The 25,381-nt window shown below is 47.9% G+C and overlaps 1 protein-coding gene across 1 annotated transcript in view; it reads right to left on the bottom strand.

Annotated features, from left to right (window-relative positions):
- Positions 1–771: 771 nt before the first annotated feature.
- Positions 772–25,381, bottom strand: part of CACNA1H (calcium voltage-gated channel subunit alpha1 H) — a 255,390-nt gene continuing 230,780 nt past the window's right edge. Inside the window, exons 31-37 of the mRNA XM_074919769.1 lie at positions 16,850–16,928; positions 14,598–14,719; positions 13,788–14,108; positions 11,919–12,071; positions 8,092–8,275; positions 4,922–5,100; positions 772–3,758 (exon numbers count right to left, since the gene is read on the bottom strand). Of these exons, the coding sequence (XP_074775870.1) occupies positions 2,589–3,758; positions 4,922–5,100; positions 8,092–8,275; positions 11,919–12,071; positions 13,788–14,108; positions 14,598–14,719; positions 16,850–16,928 (2,208 nt within the window). The 3' untranslated portion in view covers positions 772–2,588. The remainder of the gene's footprint in view (positions 3,759–4,921; positions 5,101–8,091; positions 8,276–11,918; positions 12,072–13,787; positions 14,109–14,597; positions 14,720–16,849; positions 16,929–25,381) is intronic.

Below are 25,381 nucleotides of genomic sequence, written 5' to 3'. Positions count from 1 at the left end.
CCATGTTGCCATGGTCTCAAGCCCTTCCAACTTGTTCCACAAGCCCCTGCTCCGTCACCACGCAGGGAATTACTGTCACCAGCCGCTTTTCCTTCAGCTCTGGGGCACCGAGAAGGGGGTTTGGGCATGGGGGACTCTGCTTTTCCCGGCAAAGCTAAATAATTACAGAGGTAGCAGCCCAGGCAGCTGCACGGCGCAGCCTCTCCCTCCACCGAGGGACACACCGGGGCGTCCCAGGCGCCTCCAGGCAGGATTCAGCCCAGCGTTGGGGAATTCACCTCCACTCCTTTCCAGTCTGCTGCTTAAACTGCAACGGAAGGAGTTTGCCGCTGTCCCAAAAGCACTATTAATAATTACTTTTATGGTGCTTTTCTGGAATTCTTTGCTATCCCACCGAGACGGAATAATTATTTACAATAATCCTAAATGACTCTTAATTACAGCGGCGCAGGTGCTCGGAGGCAGCCGGCACGAAGCCGCTCGACATATGGAGGCTCTTGCGTGAGGTGAGGGATTCGCCAAGCGGCGCTGCTGGAGCCGAGCGGGAGGCGGGACCAGCTCCAAACGCCAGCGGGGAAGGGGACGGTTCAGGCCCAGGGCCTGCAGCCCCGACAGCTGCGCTTTGAAAAGTTTTTAGGGGATGTCGAGCTCTGGGAGCGGGATGGACACCTTGGGGCTGGGCTGCGGGAGCTGCCGGCTGGAGGCGATGCGCTGGAGCAGGGCTGGGCCTCCCAGCTACACCCGGCACAAAGTCAGGCCACGCTTCCAGTTTATACAGTTTAATACATGTGAAACAAGATACATTTCCTTTTGAGTAATGAATGCATAAATAACAGAAGATATATGTGAATGCATAAATATGAGGCGGCATGGAACGAACCAAACAAAAATGATTAATTTTTTGTTTCCCCCCTGTATGTCTTTTCGCTGCCGCTGGCCCAGTGCTCGGGCTGCCGGCGCGTCCTCGCGACAGACTCATTGCTGCTCTTATTTCACATCAGCTTTCCATGGCGAAGCTGTCCCACGGTGAGAGGGCCTGGATGAGGGGTGGGGAGGGGGCAAGGACCAGAGGCTAAAAAAGAAAAATCAACCCCAAAACTGAAAAAAAAAAAAAAAAAAAGTGGTGTTAACAGGTGACCTGAATTCCTCTAGAGGCTTCTTAGTCGGAGCTGGCGGCAGAAGGGCCTTGGGAGGCGACTGCGTCCACGCGCGGGTGTGGAGGGAAGACGGACAGAAAGAGTGCAAATGGGACAGTTACGGCTACCACCGAGGTTTTGAAGGCGTTCTGCTATGAGGAGGACAAATCATTAGCTTAAATGCTCACAAAGAACATCACCTAAGACAGCTCTTTATACCTTTACATACTGTATCAATAACTTACTTTGAACTGCAGTAAACAAAATACATTTCTTAAATAATTTACTATTTATTTGTTTTGGTTTTTTTATCTCTCTGTAAATTTAACTTTTTCCTTTTTACCGTCTTTTTTTTTCCTTTGTAACACAAGAAACCGTGTTTGTGCACATTAGTTCCGATTATTGCGACATTTAACCTGAATTTCAGTTAAAAAAAGGAAAAAAAAATAAAGCAACAGGACAGTTGTACAGACAAGAATGAATAACTTATTATTGCACTGGCTACAATTCAGTAGTGATTTGTTTTTTTTTTTTCTGTAGTTAGGACAACCTCTAAAGTACAAAAGAAAAATGAGAAAGACATCTAAAGGATCAGCTGTGAAAAGAAGCTGGTGGGATGATGGTGGAGGGACGGAGAGGAAAAAAATGAAAGCAAAGAAAGAAGAGAAACATTTGGAAAACGAATGGCTGTAATAATTAGTTCCACATAAAACCCAAGGAAACACCACCCAGTTGCGGAGTCACATGTAATGCAAAAACCAGTATCGTTTCTCTATAAAAATATGTGCATTATGAAGAGAGACTTTTTGTGGGTATATTTTTTTTTTGTCTTTTTTCCTTGTTTTGTATCTCACAAATACATTATTTCTATTTATATAACTGCTGATATACAGACAATGTACAGCTCCCATCTCCTGGGCACTCCTGCGTAATGTGACATCTCTAAAAGGTGCCTTGTTAAAAGTTGAGCATCTTTAAAAAAACAAATCCAACAAAACAACAAAACCCAAAGAGAATCCCCCAAATCCCAACCGCCACCACCTCAAACCCGAATCAATGTGATTGAGGCCACGGAGGGGGGTGGGAGGAACGAAGCAACCCCCTGCATCAACTCCACTTTCCCTTTAGAAAAGAAACTCTCAAACCGCTTTGCAAACCCACTCCCCCCACCCCAAAACCCGTCACCGTTTCGTCCAGCCGTTTGTTTGGTTTTTTCTTATTAATTTTTATCTTTTTTTTTTTTTCGTTTGTTTGTTGGTTTTTTTTTTGGTGTGTGTTTTTTTTTTTTTTTTTGCAAACCTCCACAGCGCTTAAGAACAAGTGACTGCGAGAAAGGAAAAAAAACCCGAGTGAGCAGCCACCCGTGGACTTGCGGCCGCTCAGTCCCTTCAGTTTGGAAACCCACATTGGTGTCAAGCCCTTGAGACCCCCCCACTCCCCCCTCCCAGAAAGCTATACTGGGTCATCTATGTCTTCTTCTGTCGCAACAGTCACAGGGACCAAGTCCTGCTTCCGGAGGGGGCTCTTAGCGATGCCCAGGAGCTCTTTGCTTTTCTCGGCGTTGCTCCACTGAGTTTTTAAGTGATCCTGTTTTTTCAGTTCGGGAGCGTCGGGGTCCGGCTGGGAGTCCCCGGAGGCCGGTGTGGACTGACCGCTGTCCAGGAGGAGATCCGAGAGGCTGCTCAGGGAGCTGCCGTCCAATTGCTCGAAGGAGAAGTTGGGGATGGTCAGGTGCTCCCCGCGGCACGGGGGCTGGCCCCGGCGCTCTGTTTTGGAGGCTGTTTCCCCGGGTTGGCTCTCCGTGAGCTCCAGGGACTCTCTGTAAGCCGGGAACTCACAGGATGGGGTCCTTCGCCGCAACATGCTGTTCTCAGAGGGTTTGGTGCGCGAGGCCGCCCCACCGTCGTCCTCCATGGGAGGATCTATAGAAATGCAGGGTGGGCTCATCTTCTTCTTCCTCCGGGCTCCATGGATGTACTCGGATTCCGTTTGGATGTGGGCAGGCGATCGCTGTTTTTCCTCGGTAGGGTCCTCAAAGCTACAGCCCCCATCGCTGATGGAGGGGCAGATCTCGATGGAGTGTCGCCTTTGGTCGTCTGCCCAGCTGGGCTTGTTGAGGAAGCCCTTCGTATCGATGCTGTAAAACTTCTTCAAGTCCTTCTCCTTGCTGCTGCCCCTGGAGAGGCTGGTTGTGCTGCAGTTCTTGAGAGGCACCGGAGACGGTGCCGGGGAGATGAACGGCGAAGTCGAGCGGCTTCCAGCGTCCGAGTGTTCCCCTCCCCAATCTTTGGCCGAGCTGTTGATGTGGCGAACCTCCTCGTCAGCCAGGTCGGAGGACTCGAAGGGGCAGCCCTCGGGGTCGGGAGGGCTGTCGCTGGGGCTGGGGATGCCGTGCTGGCCGCAGGTGTGCTTCCGTGCCAGCGTGCTGGGGTGACGGTGAGGCGAGGATGGGGGGGAGCATGGGGGGGTCCCCAGGTGGGAAGCAGCCGAGGGGTGGAGCGGGCTGGTGGTGAAGGTGCTCTGGGGCTGCGTTGCTGATGGTAGTGTCTCTCCAGGCTCTGTTTGCAGGCTGTCCTTGCGGTCCGGAGTCTGCCCGTCCACGGAGTCCGTTCGAATGGCCTCCTGGAAGGTGAGGAGAGAGAGATGGGGTGAGAGCCTGGGGATCTGCGGGGCTGGCGACATGTCCAGCAACGAAACATGGCACGTGGCAGAACGGTTTGTGGGTCTAACACACCCCACACCACCCCATCCCTGCCCCAGCGTGCCAACTCCTGTCAGACCCTCCCTGTACAAGGTCAGTTTTGCTAACAAAAGCCTTTGTGTACAGGGCTTGTGTCTGCTGAGCCTTTCTGCAGGGTCTTGGTCTTGCTCTAGCACCAAACCCTCAGTCAGTGCAAGCTGTCTAAAGTGACACGGTGTAGGGCCGACTGTAGGCTCCTCACAGCACAGGTAAAACTGAACTGGGCATCTTCACTCTATGCTTTAGCTATTCTTTCATAGAACAGTACATCCACAAAGATGAAAGTAGGTAAAAAGGGCCTTCCCCTGTCTGTTGCTTGCTCAGACTGGAGTATATTAAAATTTATGGCACCAGAAATCATAGAATGATCTGGGTTGACCTTAAAGGTCATCCCGTTCCACCACCACACCACCCTCCCCTCCTCGCCCCAAGCAGGGCCACCTTCCACTAGCCCAGGTTGCCCAAAGCCCCGTCCAACCTGGCCTTGAACCCTTCCAGGGAGGGGGCAGCCACAGCTTCTCTGGGCAACCTGTGCCAGGGCCTCACCACCCTCACAGGGAAGAATTGCTTCCTTAGATCTGATCTAAATCTACACTCTTCCAGTTTAAGACTGTTACCTCTTGTATATCCCTACAGCTCTGATAGAGAGTCCCTCCCCCTTTCCCGCAGCCCCTTTCAGCCCTGGGAGGCCGCTCTAAGGTCTCCCCGGAGACCTCCTTCTCTTCTCCAGCTGAACCCCCCAACTCTCTCAGCCTGTCCGCACAGGGGGGTGTTCCAGCCCCCTGAGCATCTTCGTGGCCTCTTCTGGTCCTGCTTGAGCAGGTCCGTGTCCTTCTGATGTTGGTGCCCCCAGAGCTGGACACAGCACTGCAGAGGGGGTCTCATGAGAGTGGAGGGGGAGAGTCACCCACACAAATGTTTTGCTCTAAAAAGGGGAATTCTACTGTCAACTCCAAGAAAAGAAATCTGAGGGGGAACTGGAAAAGAAGGGAAGGATCCATGTGACCACGAAGGAGTTTACCTCTGCAGGCTCTCGGCCTCTCACCTGTCTGCACAGCAGCTTGTTGAGAGTAGGAGATCGAGGTGTGATGTGGGGGGGGAGGATTTTCCAGCGGTGGCGGCCCTCGTGGTTGGGAGACCGGACTGCCAGATGGAGGGACTCTGTTGGGACCCTCAGAGAGGAACACGTTCCCACGGGCTGGGAGCGGATGGAGGTGATGGACCCTAGGAAACAGAGAGAGCGGTCACTGCCACTGCTGGCGTGGGAGATGGCAAGATTTGAGGCGAAACTGGTGCCCGCAGACTCCAGGAGGGGAGTAAATGCAGGAGGGGAAAGGAAAAGCCTGTCTAGTCTGGCTGAAATCTCAAGCCTCAGCATAAACCTTGGGCAGTGCCAGGATTAAAAAGCAGGTTTCTCTTGTCCTGTATCCTGCTTTGAATGCTGGGCCATATCTCATCAGGGATGGCAGGGGGGTTAGAGATAAAGTCTCTGCAAATCAGCAGCATTGCATGTGGCTCTGCCCACTCTGGGATACCACCTTTACAAACTTTATGCTCACAGCTTCTATTTTCTGTTTCAGGTAACAGGAATCCTCTCTTGCAGCTCCTACATCACTCAGGGTGGATGGCAGCCACCGGGACGGCACAGCAACAAGGGAAGGGCAGGAGGTGAGGTGGCATTTGAAGCCCTGTCATTGCCGCTTTCCTGGTGGCTTTGCTTTGGGCAGATTTGTAAAAGGACGTTGCCTGTTTGGAGAACATAAAGTCTGGTGGCCATGCTGAATCCTCTGAGTCGGGACACCTGGGATGTCTTTGCAGTGCTGCCAGGCAAGAGCAGGACTGCTCAGCTCCCGCGGAGCCTCTGGACCTCAACTCACAGGTCCAAGCTGCCATGGCCTCCTCCACGAGAAGACGCTGCTGGCATGCACAGGGCAGTTTTCTCATTCCCTACAGCCCAAACACTACCACCACCATATCTCCACGAGACAGACCTTGGCTGACCATGGTCGTCAGATCAGCAGCATGGAGACAGCTTCGAGTGCTTTGACAGTCCCTAAGCTCATGTATCAGGCAGGAATCACTCTCTTGCTGAAGGCTTCCAGTCCCCTGGCTGAGTCTGAAGTCAATCCCTCCTCCCCAGCCCCTTCGTGGTGCTGCTTTACTGCAGTTCCGTGTTGTTTGAAAGATCTTTTGCTTTTTTATTTTTTTGGCTGCAGGATTTATTGTCCTCATTAGCTTGAAATCCAACGTCTGTTTCTACATTGCTGCTCCATGTTAAAAACACAGCTATCCATCACTTCAAGAGATCTCGCCCAGAGGTCAGGGAACTTGAACCTATGACAAAAGCCATCCAGGCAGATTGCAGTTGCATTTCAGAAAGAGATTTGTTGTTGTGAAGAAAGAAAAGTTAGTGTTTAATCATTTTTCTTTTGGACCTTTTCTCCAGAACACCACAGAAAGAACAGAGCAGCGAGCTTCCCCCACCCTACTTCTCCCTACTTCTTTCTGGGGCTCTCCTACTGCCAGTTTCTGACCGAGTCTGTGCTGTTCATGTGCTAATCCAGGCTTTACGAAATGTTTTTTATGATGCAGAAAAACTTTGTCATAAAATCTGTCACAAACATGGTCATAAAATCAAAACCCTATGTCCTCCTCCCTGTCCTTAGTTGGAATTTCCTTCTGTTGGAAACTTTCCATCTAGCTCTCATATAGGAAACCAAAACCCTTTCTAAACTTCATACTCAGGAACACTGAATATCTCTGGATTTTTACATTTGTGCCTCTTGTTTTTCTAGTAAATCAGGGAACTGCATTAAGACCAAAATAACACAAGATCTGGTCACGTCACTGTGTAGTCACCGAAGTGTTGGGCGAAGACCACACATCCCTAACTGACACTGAGAAGTCCATGAAAGCACAAATGCTAATGTGAGTCTCTATGTACTCAGTTTTACTTGCACATAACTTATGGGATTGTGACTTAAATCAGAGTGTGGTCAGCTCAGAAGCAGCACAGCTCTGGGTGATGTTGCTTGGATGCATCTACCAGACCAGGTAAAATCTAAGTCCCTGTCACATCCATTGCTCAAGTGCTCTTGAAGAGAAATTTGGGAAACAGAAGAAAATTCTTGATCAGTTCTACCCACCCCTGCCAACATCACAGCAGTTTTATACTGGTATAAATCCTGATTTATACCCGCTACAGAGATGAAAAGCATCCCCAGTAGTCCAGCCATGAAACTCAACCTCTGTTTTCTTTGCTTAGCAAAGAATTTGCAGGTGAAATAATAATAAATACTGAGCAGAGAACATTAACTGGTATCCAGAGAGTTTGAACAAATACAGTTACTTCACCCAAGGAAATCAGAGCGGATCTTGCCAGCTCCACCAGGGTTTGCAAACCCACTACTCATCTGTCCAAGCAGTTCTTGCATTTCAAACAATGTTGCATCAAAGGAAACCAGACTGTTAAGTTCTTGGGAGCCACTCAAGAAGCACATGTACTTTTAGGGAGGCAGATGTTTTCCCTCTTATTGATTTCCCCTCCAAATCAGCTCAACAAAGGAGAGAGAAAGGCATTTTAGGGGAAATGTATTTGGATGCAGTTGGGTAAATGTATACTCTGTGTAGCTCCCAGTTCCCTGACTGCGGGGTCTCTCCACAAGATTCATTATAAGGCCAGGATAGGGAGGCACTGGAGAGTGGTTGCTAATCTTTATGCTCCCAAAGAAACTCCTTCATCTCTGAACTCATTGTACTGTGCTAAAAAGATACTGCTCTGAGACTGAAGCCTGCCTGAAAGAATAGCTGTAAGGGACCTCTGTCAGAAAGTAATACCAACTCCAGCTTTTATTCATGCTGATTTTATTGATTTGTAGTCATGTTGTCAGGGCTGATCAGAGGAAATGTGCAGCTCGTACCCTCAGCTAATAGCCTGTCCTCTACACCTCTGACACCACTCGGGAGCCCCACTTTTCCCCAGTCACACACCCAAACCACCAGCTTTCTCCTGAGAAAACGCAGGAACGTGATGAAAACACAAAATTGTGCAGCACGTGGGAAACCACAGTCCTGCTGATGGTATCAAATTGAAGCAAGCAAGCCCTTGCTCAGCCTATCGGCGTGGGTTGCTTACTCCCTGTCTAACTACCACACGTAGCTGCTACACCACGGTTTCACCTAGGAGAAAGAAGGGAAAACTCTGTGGGCAAGTACCTCTCTGAGATTTGCAGGGATACGTTTCTATCTCCACCTCGTGGAGGGGGAAAGGGGCTTTCGCTGGCATCACCGGCCGGAACATGTAGCTGTCGTTGGGCAAGGAGTGCATGCGGGAAACAGAGATCTTGCGGACAGCCAGAAGGTTTTGAGAGTCCTGTGGCCTCAGAGAGGCTGCGCCGGCCTGCAAAGGAAGGAGACAAGGAGACGGGGTCATTCAGCATCATGGTGGTGAATTTACAGCAACGTTCTTCCCATCTGCTTTTTGTTTTAAAACCTTGTATGTGTGTTCCTCTTGGCATTTGACAGAGAGTCTGCAGCCCTGGTGACTGCAATGGGATACCAAAGCTACGCTGAGCTGGCTGAGTAAAGAGCTCAAGTTGCGGCTGGAGTAAAACGAGGCATCGATGACCCACCATTAAGCTGAGTCTTGGAGACCGCAGAGAAAACGTAAGGTCCAGGAAAATGGGGCCCACTCTCTAAACACACGAGAAAGCCAGCATTTCTCACACTGTTTTGCTCTTGATTTTCCCAGGGATGCGTTCAGTCCAGCCTGGGTGGTGATGCCCTTCTCCTCAAAGCTACTCTGGGACAGATGGGCAACGCTGGCCAGTCCTCAGCCACACTGACTGAGGGTACCGGGTGTTTTTGCAAATTCATGTACTATTCTCTTCCCAAAACACACATACAGGCAGACATTTAAACATACACATTAACACCACTGCAGACCCTGGGTCCTCTTTTCTACAACATGGAGCATTTTTAGCACCACTGACCCCAGAAGACAGCCATGTGGCAGGAGGCAGAGGAAGGAGAAGACTTCATAGCAGCACATGTGTGGGTGTAGAGCCTGTTCTGGGGGAGAAAAAAGATTTCTCTGTGTTTGCCTTTGCTGTCAAAAGGGTCTGGTTGGAAGTGCCTCGATAGAGCATGTCACAGACCTTAATATCCTTATCCTGGGGTCTTAGGAAGCTTCAGGAACTCAAACCGTGTCCCTGTGGTGCTGATGGAGCAGCCGTGAGAGGTGGTGCCATGACTTGGCCAAGTGCTGGGGGAGTGAAAACCCTTGGAACAGGACCTGCAACCTGGCTCCTGGCCCTGAGGTTTTGATCCTGAACACATTCTCCTCACAACTTACCACGTTATCTAAAGTACGACTAATCGCTCTGGTTTTCCTTTAACGTCAGCCTCCCAATGACTGATTGAAAACATTTTCCCAGCTGCATGTCTTAAATTAAATGTATTTTGCTTTGCTCTGCCAGGCTGTTTTCCCTCTCTGCTAGCAAAATCTGGGCCTGAGATCCCTCTCTGGATAGTTTGGAGGTCACCAAGGATCTGGTTAAATCTGTTTTTTCCATACATTTCTGGCTTACAAATTTATTTCCTCAGATCCCTGAAGAGACACATCCTGAGACAAATTACTCGATGCTTTTACGCTGTTGAGCTTGGCTGGGAAGAGAGGGGGGATAGGCAGCAGTTATTTACAGGTAGTTGGCATCCAGTGCTGACTGCTGCCTTGCCCAGCAGCCCTCCGGGTGCAACCCAGGTCTCTCGTCTGATATATTAATGCATCAGCAGCGTGGCTGTGCCAGTTGGCCTCTTGCCATTACAGCTAATAAGCTATCAGCATCACAACACCTGAGCTGAAGGCAGGCAGGTGATTGTTAACACCCCAGTGCCACACAGAGAACAAAAGGTCTTGCTCTACTTTCTCGGTAGTCTAACAGAAGGATCATACTATCTGTCTATTAAATCTCAGTTTGTCTTTACAGGATCTTGTATTGGTTTTGTCTGGCTGGGACGAATGAACAGAAATCCCTTCTTGACATTAACAACTGCAGTTTTTAAGGTTTCAGCTATTGAGACCCAATTGAGTTAGGGACGTGGGCAAATTCCAAATTACTTCAAAGCCACTGTAAAATGTACTTGAAATATGAAACGTGGACAGAAAGCCTGTTGGCTCACACCTGGTGAGCTACAAAGGTTTGGAGACACAACACTCCTGCTCCTCTTCTGTGGTGGGAAACATCTGATGCATTCGGGAGCTTGATCCCATACCCTAGAAATCAGTGTGGCTCCTTCAAAACCCACAAAAGCCCAACCTGGACCAGCTGAGACTGCGTATGGTGAACCCTGCCTGCAGGCACCCTAAGGGCTTGGGAGGATCCCAGGCATCTGACAGAGATGTGCAAGGTGGGAGCCTACTCACTGTGGGACCCCTCTCAGGCCAAGTAGAAAGGCAATAAATTGACTGTAGACAGTCTTGGTGACACAGCTCAGAGGCTCAGTTAAGCATCTGTAATCAATAAGCACAACTCCCTCCTCTTGTCTGGGAATCAATAGTCTGTTAGAGCTCTGATTTTGCTTTGGTGCAGAGGGAGCTCGAGAAGAAATAATCCTGCAAACACCTCCACAGGACATGACCCTTCCTGGGTGATTAAACGGCCAGAAGATACTCTGTAAGGAAAGGTGACTGGCAGGATACTCTGGAAGAGGGAACACTGTAACTTCTCAGAGGCCTGGAGCCAAGAGCCTGCAAACAAGCTGTGGGCAAAATTCCCAGAGGAAGGGCTCCTCCTGATTGCTTTCTGAAAGCCTGTGTCTCCAGCACTGCCAGCGAGCTCAGCCATTTCCCGCAGCCTCTGCGGTGGGGAAGGCAGAGGCAGAACACGGGCAGGAGGCAACTCCCTGCCTGTGCCTGCCAACACTGCTGCCCCTGCACAGGCCACCTCTGGGGGCACCCAGGGCCATGCTGTTGGTCCCTGTAGAGGTAACAAGCTCTTGGCTCTGCCAGCAGAAACTCAAGACCCTTTGCAGTGGCATTTACAAAGTCCCAAATGTTGTCTGTCCCTGAAACATGCCTTCCCCATGATTTCCCTTTGAGTCTCTGCAGCTTCCAGGTGGCCCAGGAGCCACCGTCCAGAGCTATGAGCTTCCTTGAGGATTATACCTTAATATCACTCATCTTGCACAGGGAAAACCACTTGGTCATCAAGAGATTAACCTGAGCCCAGAATTTGCTTGGTGATGCTGCGATACCCGTCACTAGAAGGTGCTTTGATAGTTATGACAGAGATAAGGTGACAAAGTGGAAAATGGCCTAAGTCTAAAGCAGATTAATTCTGGGTGGACACTGCAAGTTCTCTGATGACAGCAAATGTGCTGCCCCATTGGAGTTTGTGCATCTTCAGCACTGGCTGTGGCTTGCACGTTCTCGTGCCCACCGGAGGACATCTGGAGCTCATCACCCCAGGGAGGGCACTGTGCTGCAAACCATGCAAAATCCTTACGTGCTGTGACCTGGGCACCAGTTCGTGGTGCAAACGGGAGTGGGCTACAGCCCTTCTCCTCTGCTGGGTGATCTCCCCGAGCATCTCCTGAATCCACAGCTCTGGTGCTTGCTGAAAGCCCAACACTCTGATCTACTTATGCCTTTGTTCCCTCAATACTGGATCATAAACAGGTTACAGTTATGGTAAGAAAACCAAACTGTGCTGTTTTCTCCACAAAGGATTCTGCCTGCCTCCAGCTCTCAATACATCGTTTGAAGACTGCTCACACATCACATTGCACGTTAAATGCAAGACTTTTTTTGGCTAAAAAAAGAGTATTTAATTTGTGTCCCACACAAGGCTGGTGGCAGAGTCGGCTGGGATATGTTCTGTGCCCAGCTCCTGCACACGCAAAGGCAGTACGAAGGACAGAGGATGGAAACGACTGTTGCAGCTGTGAAGACACAAGTTTAGGACAGTTCAGACACCACCACTAGCTGCACAGCACCAAAGCACAATGCCACAATGCAGAAGCAACGGCGCAGCGTCATTCACCTCAGCCTCGTGGCCTGGGGTTTTGTGGGAAGGTGTCAGGACATGGTGGGAAACAGAGCAGAAGGACGGGATTTCCATGATGGGAGTCTCTGCCCCCTCCAGCGTGTCTGAGTCTGGGATGGCTAAAGACACATTGTCACAGCTCAGCGCCTCCTTCAAATCAGGGAGATAAAAAGCATCAGTAGCAGAGCAAGGCTGAGTCCTAACCTTGAACACGTTTGCCCCGTGGCATTTCCTAGTTGACCCATTCATCCAGAGCAGGAAGGAGGAGAAAAGGAAACATGGGCTGCAAAAACTGGCACAATGGCAATAAAATACAGAGTGTCTTGCAACACCTTTGACAACCTCCAACAGGATTAGTCATACAGAACCCTGCATATTTAAGCTCTTCAGTGCAGCTCACAGGGAGGGCAGGACTGAGCTGCCAGCCAGGCCCAGAGAAGCCTGGGTGTCTGAGAGAGGAGAGAGGTCATTGCAAGGAGCCAGACCCACTGCATGACTCTGCCTCACTACCATCCAGGGGAGGGGGAGCCCTGGCTTGCAAATCCTCACCTGCATTCAAGCAATCTCATCCACAGGGGGAAATCTGTGGCCAGATCCCTGCTCCTGCTGGAATCAGAGCATCTCCCCTTACTGTGGGTTTTCTAGAGCTAAAAGGAAGCTCTGTGTTGCTCCTGATGTGTTCGGGAGGTATTGGAAGATGAGGAAAACTCAATGAACTCAGTTTGCAATCACAGCCTGTGTGAAAGGATGTGCCCTCTCTTCCCTCAATGAGAAAAGCAACCTGGGTGTTTATGGTGCATTTTCCTGCAGAAATGTCTATTAGAAGCTACATTCAAATAGTGAATTCTCCATCGCCGTGTAACTAAATTTCTTTTTACCTGACTTAATAAAGTCTGATAGATTTTACAAAAATCTAAGTTAATGTAATTTAATCTCAAATCCCCCATTGATTTTGTGGTAGATTTATTTGTGATCACGGTGACAAAGCAATTTTGCATTCACTCTTAATCACACGCTGCTGACATGCGATGAGATAATTATCTCATGTCCCTCCTTCCCTGCCTTGACTTCTGATTGTCCTGTTTTTCTAGAGGACTGACAGAAATCAGAGAGCAGGCAGTGTCTGGAAAATCAACACATGAACCTCCAGCTTCTTGCTAAGGGGCTCTGACAATTCCCAGGGTCCCAGTCAGCCACGCCCAGCACGAGCCAGTGGGATGCTGCACCTTGCACCAGTGCCAGACATGCCCACCCGAGCTGCACACCACAATTTGTTTGAGACTCCTTTGGATATCCCAAAGTAGGATTAAAAACAACCTGAGCAGTATATCTGTGTCTGTGTGAGGGGAATTTATGCCATGCCTTGCTGTATGTGTCAGGGCTGACAGTGCCAGCATTCCCAGGGCTTTCTGAGATTGCTCCCTGGTGCTGCTGTACCTGCTAAAATGACAAGGACCGAGGCGTGGGCTGGGAGAGCAGGACAGGGACCAGGGGCTATTATGGTTCTGAACTTAAAATTCAAAACCTTTGAATGAATTAGAAATGGCAAGAGATGGACTTTCAACCCTCCCCTAGAACAATGGTCAGGACAGCGTTGGCCCTGGAGAATGTGTTTCTCGTTCACCTCCGAGAGCCCTCCTGAGATGACTCAAGATGTGGAGGTGGCAGTGACAGCTCTGCCATGGGGGGACCTGGGGAAGCTGCCTTCCTCCCACGCTGCCTTGTCTCCTGCCTCTTTGGCTCTGTGTCACTGGGGACTGCCCGATGATCAGACAGCAGGGACTGGTGAGAACCGTCCCCTCCCTACCCTGAGCACCAGAAGAGCAGATGCTGTGTGTGAATTATTACCAGGGCTTGGTGCTTCACCTGCACCGCTGACTCTGACTTCATGGTCTCCTGACTTCTGTAGGGTGCCCTGCTCTCCGGGGCCACTGCACCTCCCCTGCTCCCACTGGTGGCTGAGGTGGTTGCTCCTTTGGACATCTCCAACTCGATCTCGGCATCCATCTCAGCATCCTCCTTGGCCTCCTTGTTGCTCTCCTCCAAGTGCTTCATCAGCACTGCCACCACCACATTGACCAGGACGAACTGTGCGATGAGGACAAAGGTGACAAAGTAGACAGGAGAGATAACAGGCAGGTAACTGAGGCAGTGCTTGTCTTCCCGAGTGCATTCCCGGAGAGTGTCCTGCAAAAGAGAGGGAGAAATGAGGGATTAATAAGGGCTGGGACTGTGCTTGAGCTACAAATACAGAAATATCAAAGACAACCTGCTGAGAACTGAGAAGTATATAATAACATATCCTGGACATAACGGCTTGTAGGTACAACTAAAATGGAGAAAAGAAAATACGGACATAATTAATTACATCATCTACAAAGAGGAAGACTGTCTTACAGCCCAAAGGCACAGGGCAGAGAGTTCATGGTTACTCCACTCAGTCACAAGAACTGGCATAATTTTCCTGAAGTATTATATATATGTTAAAAAGAATGAAGTTTCAAGTTGGGTGAGACTTAGGACAAGTTATCACTTGAAAATACACTTGGCTTTTAAATGGGAAGTTTTAAAAGGAAATCTTTTTTGTTTTCACACAAGAATTACCTAAATTTGTTTGAAATCTGTATCTATATATCTACAGAGAGAAGAAAATACCCAGACAGGGACTGCACACACCTTCATGATACCATTCCAGTTGTCCCCTGTTGACACCCTGAAGAGGGTGAGAAAGGCCATGCCGAAGTTGGTGAAAGTTGCGTGCCGGCTCAGACCTTCGCAGGGATTTTCTTCGCTGCAGTCTGCCGGAGGAGAAGCAGAAACACATCAGTGAAGCCACATTTGCCAGGGCTTACTCAGAGCAGCCCCCCAAACCTGGCGGAGAGACCCTGAGATATGTCGCACTGCATCACACGGCATCAGGGAGGACTGCGAAGTGCTGGTCTCGTGGTGGCCTGTGACTACTGAAGGGCAGCTGCTGAGATCATGTAGCCAAACTCTCCCCAGTGGAGGCAGGTGATATAATGGACAGCAACACATCGTGGCTTAGCAAGTCCAGGTTGGACATTAGGAAAGTTGTTTTTGTCTGGAGGGCCCCAACAGCCCTGGGACTGGTTACCAGAGAGGTAGGGGAACTCTGTCCTTGGAATTTTTCAAGCTTTGGCTGGACAAAGCCGCAGCTATTCTGAGCTGCTGCTGGGGCTTCAAGTGGGAGGGGGCCTCCAGAGGCCTCTTCCACCAGCACTTCTGTGATTTTCATTACTTTATCCCAACAGGCAGAGCCAACACAAAGAGATCTAAAAGGAGCTGAAAACAAGCAGACTTGCTGAGCTGTCTTAACAAATACCGCTCTACAGTACCCTTTGTTTGTAATCCTCTTGATTCTGTCCTTGTCTTGATTATTTTTTACAGAGTACATCTACCATGAGGGATATTTCACTGAGATAATGTGGAGCAATTTGACATTTTCCCCCTGAGAATTAATATACTAATGAATGTAAATTGAACATATGAAATATGCCTCTTTCCATAAAACACAGAGTCATTAAATATTCGTTAGGACAGGCAGCAATACCTCTTGCTAGGGCATTTCACTGTTAGGTATTTATTTCAGAGGCAAATAGGAAGGAAAACCAAAAAAGAAAAAAACACCCACAAATAACTAGTCTTGGAGGGGCAAGCGCTGACGGTTCTTGTGGCTGACATGGACTAGCAGTGATTGTGAAAAAGAAAGGAAAGTATTTCCCCATTAAATCAGGGTGGGAAGTGGTGTGCTGACTGCCTGCAGCTTGCCCCAGCAAGCCCCCCAACATCGGGGCTTTCCCAGTCTGTGACCACATGCTGTGGTTACCTGGGGCTGGCACTAGAAAGATGTGTGCATGGAGACACTAGAAGGATTCAGCGCAGCAGAAGGTGCCTCTCTGAATAAGACATTTTTCATCTTTGTGGCTGAAGAAATACATACCTATATATCTAGATATGTAGTATAAACCCCACAGTATTTCATCTGGGATGGATGCAGAACTAATTTTTTTCCAGAATTTGTTGAATACTGAAACATAATTTGTCTTCGGTGGAAAGAAATATTCTGCTTTTAGGCATTTGTAATCCAAGCAGAGGGCTGGACTCATAAAGGGGATTAATGACAGCCATAAAATCACTGTGGAGGAAGGGTGCTTCTGATGCTTTGAAGCCCTAATTGGGACGCAAACACTGAGAGGGTAGACACATCTCCTTCCAACAGCATATTTAAAGGCAGTGACTGCCTTGGCTGGCTAAGCTGGGCTTAGTGTTTTCTCGGGCTATAGTGTTTTCTCTCTGACTCCACCTGATTTTAGTGGTGGACACATTCATGATCAGCTACACAGTATCCTCAAGCTGGAGGAATAAATGATGCTGGACAATCAGGAACCAGTGGATGCTTCCTGATTTATGTAGGAAGGGGAAGGTGATGCTGAGAACAACGGACAGACAAGACTTGGGCAGCTGGAAGAGCAATGTCAGCCAAGTGCAGAAAACTAATGGAGTGTGGTGGAAGCTCCGAAGAGGGACATGTTTATGGTGGCATCTCTCCAGTATGAATCTGACTACCATCCAGCTTTGCAGACTCATGTTCTGTCTTAAGTAGCAAACTTCCATCTTTGTGAATATATCCATCCTGGACAATTGTATTTAAACAGCAAATAGTTCCTCTACAGCCAAGGGTGGTGTTGGACAAATCTCTAAGTGTGTGTGTGTGCACGTTAGACAGGTTCTGTATTACATCCTCATGTGTCATCTGTGACCCTGAGATCAAGAGAAAACTTTAATCTTCAGACCATGAGCTGTGAAGCTAAGGAAGTCTTGAGAATGAGAGAGAGAAGAAAGGAAACAGCTAGATACCAAATAAACATCAAGCGGATGAAATAAATTGTGTCAGACACATTACTCACCTAGCTTGCCAAACAATTCCACTCCCAGGGCAGCATAGATAAAAAACAGGAGCATAAAAAGTAGGCCAAGGTTCCCTACCTACACAAGGAGAAAGCAGAACAAGGGTCAGGCAAGTTGAGGTCACAAATTAAATTGCTCCATCACATTTTAAACACAAGCTAAAGAGGGACTGGTGGCCAGAGGTTAATCATCACCTTCCCTGGCTTCCAACACCCCGGTCACCTTTCACAGCTCCGCTTTAACAGACCCAGAGAAGTCTCCTGTGTCAGGGAAGGAGCAGATACTCCCATGTGCAAAGCAGTCTCTGTGGCTGGTGCCTCTCCATCGCCCTTCCACTTACCCAGGATGCTGCCTTTGTCTGTAATTTGGCCAACTTGTAGCTGTAGCCTCAGTGGAACTTAGCACTGCACTTCAGTGCAGTGGTAGCTTAAGTAACCTGGTGCTCTGGTTTGAGTTTTAAGGGCCTTTCTCTTCTCTTTGCCAGGTTTGAGACTCTGAGCACGAAGGCTGAGGGTTTTGAGACAGTGACATTAACAAGACATGGCTCAAGCCACAAGAGGAATTGCCTGATTTTGAAAGGTTTCACTGGCCTGGAGGGCTTTCAGAAAAGGAACATATGCTCCAGCAAGATGTAAAGCTTTCCTAGCCTTGCCGCTTTGTGCTCAACAACTACCTGAATTTTAGCTTTCAAAAGAAAAGCCCTATTCCATCTACCAACACTCAAACACAAGCACTGTGCGGTTCAAACCCTGCGTGGTGTGCTGCTAGTAGGTATTAACGTGCACTGCAAGGTGGCTGAAGGGGATGGTAATAGAAGTGCAGTGATGCTAAAGGGAACATAAAGGTTCTTAATAACGATGGCATTACAGTCATCCGTACCAGAGTCAATCACTACATGGGGTCTAAGCCTTTATGACATCTCAAAGAGCAGATTTTTTGTGATTCAGGCAGAGAACATGAAGGGCAGAGTAACCTGCCTAGCTCTGCATTTTACCCACAACTAACTCTGGTCACATTTACCTTTCCTGCTGCTTTTAAATGCCTTGTGTCTATCAGCCTGTAACAGAGATAGAGCAATCGAGTTCTCCAGTTAGACATGGTCTCACAAGCACTATTTTATCTCTAAATAAAAATGAACTAGGTGGTGATTCAGGTAGTCTGGCTGAGGGATTCATGATCTCCAAGGTATTTTCTAGTGAACTCTACAGTTCGAGAGAGCTTTCTTCTCTGAGGCAGCACAGCCACAACGTTGCTGAGTATTTTGACCATGCTGCTTAATTTCATTAGAAAGGTTATTATCAGTACTATACCTGTTATCATAAAATTAACACAGCTATCACTTATGAAGCATGGGGTTTTTTTGTATTAAAGAAATGCGAATAGTCAAATCACCCAGTGGAGACTGTAATTGCTGTGAAGCCTAAACTGGCTACTACACATGGAGCTTTCAATTCTACTAACATTATCATCATACTCCAGGGAATAATAGAGATAATACAGTGATGTGGATGGCTGGTCTGGATTATTTCATCAGCATGTACTGTCTTCTGGAATAGTGTTTCCTAATGCATGTCTGCTGGACCACTGGTGGTTTGTAAGACAGAAGGCAGTCTGCAAAATGACTGCAAATTAGAAAACACAGGAAAACAGGCACACACACCAGTGCACACGCACACACACGCTGCCGGGAAGGCAAATGAGCAAATAATTAAAGAGAAAGAAAACAAAAGTGATAAATGAGTTTTCTAGGTTGAGTGTAAATTAAAGCCTGATGTAACAGGACTGTTAGAAGAGGGTCTTGGAATTTTTTCAAAGAAGTCTATAAGCTGAATATTTTACTGCCATTTTAATGCCTAATAAATCATCCTGTAAACTTCTGGCATTGATGAAATTCCAAAGAATTGAGACTAACATCAAAGTTACTACCAGGTTACCAGTCAAAACTATTATCTATCTCTCAACATGCAAAGCATGTTATGAACTGACATTTGCTCATAAACAATTTGCATTTGTATTGTGACTAACTACATTACTGAACCAACATGTCCCATAACTAGTCCTTCAAAGACCACTTCTCACTCAGGGTTTTGCTGTATTGGCTCAAGGCACCCCAGCTACAGGCACACTCTAAAAATGCTAACAGAAACATGTTTGCTAATGTGGTATTTGCTGGTGTCTAAGCTTGCATTTGCCCTTGGCTGAGAGCAGACACATGGGCAGTTCCAAAGCTTGGCTGATGCACAGGATATCTTGGGAAGTGACTGAATGTCTGACTGATGAGGAAATGTGGCTACATGAAAGAGAGATGCGGGAGACAGCAGCGAGTCAAAGATCCTGATATGGGTGATGGCACAACCTTTACAGTTAACCCCAATCCCGACCTGTATCTAGACATCCAGAATTGCTCTGGAGTGTCAACTAAGAAGAAGGTTGCTCCCCATGTGCACAAGAAAAACTTGCTGCCCTGACCACCCCCTGCAGATGTAGCATCCACATGGATATGTGCAGGCACTTGGTGACTCGTGAAGTTGGAGAGGACATGAGTTTCTCAGCAGCCCACAAAATGCTCAAGAGAATGTGGCTGAGCAAAATGGCTCATGTCTTGCTTAGGTGCTTCAGCAAAACTGCTTGGTCTGTTTGTGTAGCTTCTGGCTGTACTGAATTGGTACAAGTCAGTGCCAGATTTAATATTTTATCAGTGCTAGCCCATGGCTCTCTGGTATGTGTCCCTCAGGGACAAAAAAAAGAGGGTCCTCTTCAGTCCATGGCCTTCACCAAGGCCTGAGCACAGAGAAGGGCCCAAGGCACGCTCTCAGAGATGGGCTGAGGTGGAGGCAGCACCATCTGCCAGCAGCTGCTGAGCAACAGAGAAGGCAGACTGGATGTGTGTCTGTGACCTTGAGTGAGTCACTCCTCTCCTGTAACTCAACGTACCCATTTGTATTACCCTTGCGGATAGGTAATTAATGTCTCTAAAGCACTTTGAGATCTACTGAGACCAGACAAGAAAAAGATTGTGCATGAATTATGTTGCTGGGAGGAACGGGAGGGGGCACAGCACATCCAGGCACTTTTCTCCAGCAGCTGAAGGCTGGGATGCCTGTGCTGGACTCCCATCAGGGACAGAGATCCAGCTCTAGTCAACAACCTCAATTTTGGCAGCTGGTCACCAAAGCAGGCTCTGAGAAGCGGTTCTGCTCTAGCAGCACTGAGAGGGTCAGCCCATGCTCTGTTTATCCATCACACTCCCCCTGACTTGGGCTGGTGCCTTTGGCTGGGCAGAGAAAACTACAGATAACACCTTTCTCTGGCAGGCAGGGGCTATCCATCATTTGCTGTGGCTCCAGTGTTGAGGGGAGGCTGTGGCCTGTAGGGAGTGAAGCAGAGATGAAGAACATCTTGGAGATGTTCTTGGTGCCCTAAAGTACCTCAGAAAAGCCACAAGAGAAGGCAGTGATTTCTCCTAGACTTACACTTTCTGGCATCCTGGCTGTCATATACTGCTGGTAAACTGTGTGCCTGGGGCAAAGGGATGTTGCGGGGAGAGAGGCAGCGTCATCCATCCCACCCAGAGGAGCAGGGAGAGTCTGTATGAGGAGTTACCACCCTTCACCACTGTGTATCCCAGCTGGACCTACTATTTGGCTGGGTTAAAATGGTCTGTGATCTGCCATTGCAAAAGCCCTGGAATAACCCTGCTCAGTGGAAAGAAAAGCGACTCTCCTTTCCACACACCCAGCAAAACCCTTCTCCCACTGCCCCTGCATGGCCTGGGGACGCTCTCTCTGCTTTACTCTTGCAGACATCACTGCTGTCAGTTTTCTGCCTCCTCTTAAGTGAGACTGCAGTAGCTAAACACCACTGCATGTCCCATCAGAGTTCAACCTCTGACCTACACCACTAAGCAAAAAGCCCCTGCCTGCAGGCAGACAGAGCAACTCTGACAGGCTCTATCAGCTTGATCTGCAAGTGTGTTGCACTGATCAGGTACAAGAGGCCACCAGCACCTGGGTACTATCACCCCTCTGTTGCCCTGTCAGCTGTGCGGTCCTACCCAAATTCCTCTAGAGCCTGCTGGCCTCTACTCTCCCTGCTCTGGGAGAGGGATTGATAGGTGTTTTCTGCTGCCCCACTCGGCTGGCTAAAGCACACTGCAGTTCCTCTTGTGTCTCTTCCCGCTCTGACATCAATTATTTCTGCACCACTGGCCCACACCTTGGCATTTCAGTTGTCCATGCAGGCAATGCACACAGCTCCCTGGGATGCCTGTCAAGAGCAATTTCTCACAAAACTAAGCTCCTGCCAATCCTTTCCAAGGACATGAATCCTCCTCATCTTCCTTCCAGCACTCTCCAGCCAAAGCAATAATCCTGGCAGCAGGAAAACACAGGCTCATTTATGCACTAGACCCAAGAGAAAATGGACATGTTTGTCTGCCTGGAAAACGGAGGCCATCTGTGTGAATTCCAGGACTAGTGGCAAGGCCCAGACAGAACCTTGGAGGCTAATCACTGGTGCAACCACAGGGCCACTAGCTGAACTGAATGAGCTCCCCTTTCTGTGTATCCACTCAGTCCCACGGAAACCAGTGCTAACAGCCAGCAGAACGGTGGTTTCTCTCCCTAATGATTTCTGCTTTGCTACTCAAATCTCTCAGGCATCTTTGCACTTCTTTCCAGTGTGCAGCATGGCACACACCTATTTTCCAAAATCTGTCTCATCTGCAGTGCTTGCTGGTGAGACATTTCTGTTCTTGCTCTCTGAGCTTCACAGTCACTGTGGGTTTTCAGCATCTGGCAAAAGCAGACTATTGTTTCTGTCCCACAACTGCTGTTAGACGATGCCAGAAAAACTCTTCAAGAGCTGAAGTTGAGATAAGCACAGGAATTACAGCATCAAGAAGAGTTAAACTCCTGGACAGGATTAAACTACAGGTTCTGTCCTTCAGGGCACTGATAGAATGAGGAGCTTTTCACTTTTTTTCTTGTCACAGAGTCCATCTAGGGGGGGGTCCAAACTTTGAAGACAAAGAGGAGGTACACTGTACAGTCCTGCATTTACTTAATGTGCCATCTGCAGACCAAGTGAGAAAAAAAGAAGGAAAAAGAACCCAAATCTTTTGGTAGGAAGGTTCCACATTTTTCTGTTGTTGGCCCTGCAGAGCCAGGATGGCAACTGGACTGGATTCCACTTTGTCCTCTCCATCAGGCAGAGCACTGGCAGCTTAGCATTGACTGCAGATTTTCTTACTGGCAATCGATACTAGCAGTGCTGTGCAGGCTGAGCTGGGCTGCTCAGTATGGTGGATTCACTTACACAACCGCATTTTAACCCAGGGAAATGCAATGTTACAAATCTGAGAGTGAAGTGCAGGCCATGCTACGGAAAGGGTGGGTTGTACTTTGGAAAGCAGGGGATGTGAAAAGGACTAAAGGATTACCATCAAATAGGAGTCTTATAGAGCAGACATTGCTTACAAAACCGATGCAGACACCAGATGTATAAGTAAGGGAATATTCAGCTGAAGCACAAGAGTGGTATAATTCATTATATAGCCTTAATGGGGCCAGAGGTCATAAAGTAGAGGAAAACACTTGGAACAGGTCTTCAAAACCTGCTTCATACTGAGAGATTAAAGGGTTTCAGTGTTCTACTTGCCAGACTGCAAGAGATTATTTTATCTCTTATTGCTCCAAAAAGGAGAAGTTCTAAAAGAGCAAAATTACATCCAAAGAAGAAACAAACGTGGCTAATTCAGACTAAACCCACCAGACTATTTTAGCAGAAAGAGTAAACATCTACTGGAAGAATGTATTTAATCAATAGGGGATGGCCAGTTCCCTAACACTTTGCATCCTTAAAACAAGACCAGGTGGCTTTTAAAAGCCATGCTGAAGTTCAGTGCAGAGCTGCGTGGCTGGTGTTATGGTAGGAGCAGGCTTCTGCCATCACAGGGGAGTTTTCAGCCTGCGAACGGCAGTACTGAACTGGCTTAATTAGGACTGGCAACGTCTAAGTAATGAAGTCAGTGCTGGTCACGCTATTCTAGCTCTAAGCAGTGGATCTACTTCATGTTTACACCAGTGTAGCTGATTTTAGCACTTCATACTTTAAAGTCCATGGCAGATTTTGTCTGTTCTCCAAAAGGGTATGCCATGAGGGTCCACTTTCAGAGCTGAGGCTGGCAGTGCCTTTCTAGGTGACATGGCCCCACTACTAGTTCAACCTCTTGGTCAACCAGCTGTGAAATTGGAAAACTTGGGTTCCTGTTTGCAAAGGAGATACTGCCTCAAGACAGCACAGCGTTGGGTAAAAAGGCCAGTGCTGCAGAAGCACAGATGGCCTGTGGCAGGAACCTGATACCGATTCACACTATCCCAGACATTTTCTGGGACTAGGAGGGCACAGAGGGGGTAGGCCAAGAATGTACCATTTTGAGATCTTTCCCTGACCCATTCTTTCTGTCTCTCTTGCCTCTTCTCTACTCCATCTCATTTTTTTCAGAGACATGGTAGAGAAGATCCCTGAATTGGTAGAAACAAGGTTACAACACAAGGAGGATGCAATAGGGTAGCAAGTCTTCCTGCACTGAAAACAGCACCTCAAGGTCAGTCTGAAGTTCCAGAAGAGGAGACTGAGCCTGTACTGTGACAGCTTCAATCTTGGATCAAAATACTAACATTCCCCCAACATAGCTGGTTCTCTAAGTGTTATTCAAGTCATATCTGCTGCTGAATAAGTGTACTGCAATGGCAATACCTTGCCATAGTAAGCCCATAAATGGACATTCTACACACACCAGACAAAGAATTTTCCCCAAAATCTTAATGAATAGACATCAAATTAACTTTCCTTGTCATTTAGCAGACACATTCAGTGAGGATTTTCCAGCTGTGGTTATAGGCTGCTACATTAATTGGGGTAGGAACTCTTTCCCTGTCTTTGAAATGAAAGCTGTAGCTTCATGAAGTGTGATTGTCGTCAGCGGGGTCTTCCCAAACCTCCCTTCTCATATTCTGAATTTCACTGGAGGACAAAATGACATTTTTATCTGCCCAAGAACTGCTTGGAACATCCCTAGGGATTTCCCTTTAAAAGACTTTGGTTTGAATGTAAACTGCAAAAACACCCCAAGGAAACAAAAAACCTGGCCTGCAGCCACCCTATTGTTTGGGGGGGGGGAGAAAAAAATAAGGAGAGAGAGAAAACATGCTCTGTAATCATAGTGCTTTTGAAAGAAAAAAAAAATAGACACAAATCAAATGCTTTCTTGAAATGCCAAAACACAGGTCAGGTTGGTAAATTCCATGCTTTAGCCTCAGCCAAAATCCTTCACTGAAAAGGAAATCTGAATACCAAAGGGCAAATGCCTCAGATTAGAAACATCTTTATGGCAGTGATGAAAAGTAAATGGGTCTTTCCAAGAAAAAGAAATTCCCCCTGTTTTCCAATTCATTTTGAACAGATACTTTGCACGTAGGAACTAACTCATAGGGGTATATTTGGGTAATTACATGTACTAGTTCTATTGATTCTCATATGGCCACTCATATTCTGGAGAAGATGTCTACATGGTGTCTGCTTTTGGCCAAGCCACAGTGTTATCATCCTGCCATTGAGATGTGATTCCTCTGCAGACAGCTGAAGCTGATCAAGATGTGACTGCCCACCTTGGTGCCCTGGGCATACGGGGCTGGGAGAGGGGAGGGCCGACTCTCCCCGTCCATCCTGGGGCACACTGTGATGGCTTTTACGCAGAATGGAGTGGGTTCCCTCATAAAGCTCCTTCCAATGACTCAGCTGTGTGGTTTTTTGGAGGGGTTGAAAACTAAGGACTTGTCTGACCATGCTTGTGCATTCTAGAAGTGCTGCTTCTGAACTGCCAGCTCAGAGAGAGCAGCTGCAGAGTTTCTCTGTCTCATTCTTGACGGCCTGGCACCTCATATTGGTACTCACTTCTGGGTGAAGTGTGGCATTTCCTTTCTGATCTCAGAGCATCTTCACCCCCTCTTGTATAGGGGTGAATGAATCCATAAGTATCTACAGTCTGTTTCCCCACCTCCAGTACTGACTGGTGAGATACAGGATCCTGGTGTTACATGAAATAGGAATGTGTAGGCAGCTGAGCTGACTCTAAAGACTGAAAAATTAGCAATCAGACCTCCAAATCTACAAACTAGCAGAATACAGCTTAAATAGCATGAGATTTTAAAAGCAAAGGAACCCTACACTTCTTGGAATTCTTCTGATGTGCTTTAGATCCTTCTGAGGGACGAGTGCAAGTCACCAAAATACTTCTTCCATTCTTTTTTCAAATAAATGGATCCATAAAAAAGCAGTCACAGGAACTGAACACTCGAAGGATCTTATCAAATATCATTGTCAGTATCGTTGTTCCTCTTGCAGCTCATGAGAATAAGGTGATTTAGGACCCCACTTCAAGCTTTTAACACTCAGAAACACCTTCCCTACTTGGCTTTTAAAGTCTGCAGCTCCTCTCTCAATAGATGTCAACAAGCACGGCTGCTCCT

The sequence above is a fragment of the Athene noctua genome, chromosome 15 (genome assembly GCF_965140245.1).
Source record: "Athene noctua chromosome 15, bAthNoc1.hap1.1, whole genome shotgun sequence".
Classification (NCBI taxonomy): Eukaryota; Metazoa; Chordata; class Aves; order Strigiformes; family Strigidae; genus Athene; species Athene noctua.
This window is presented reverse-complemented; position numbering and strand designations above follow the sequence as displayed.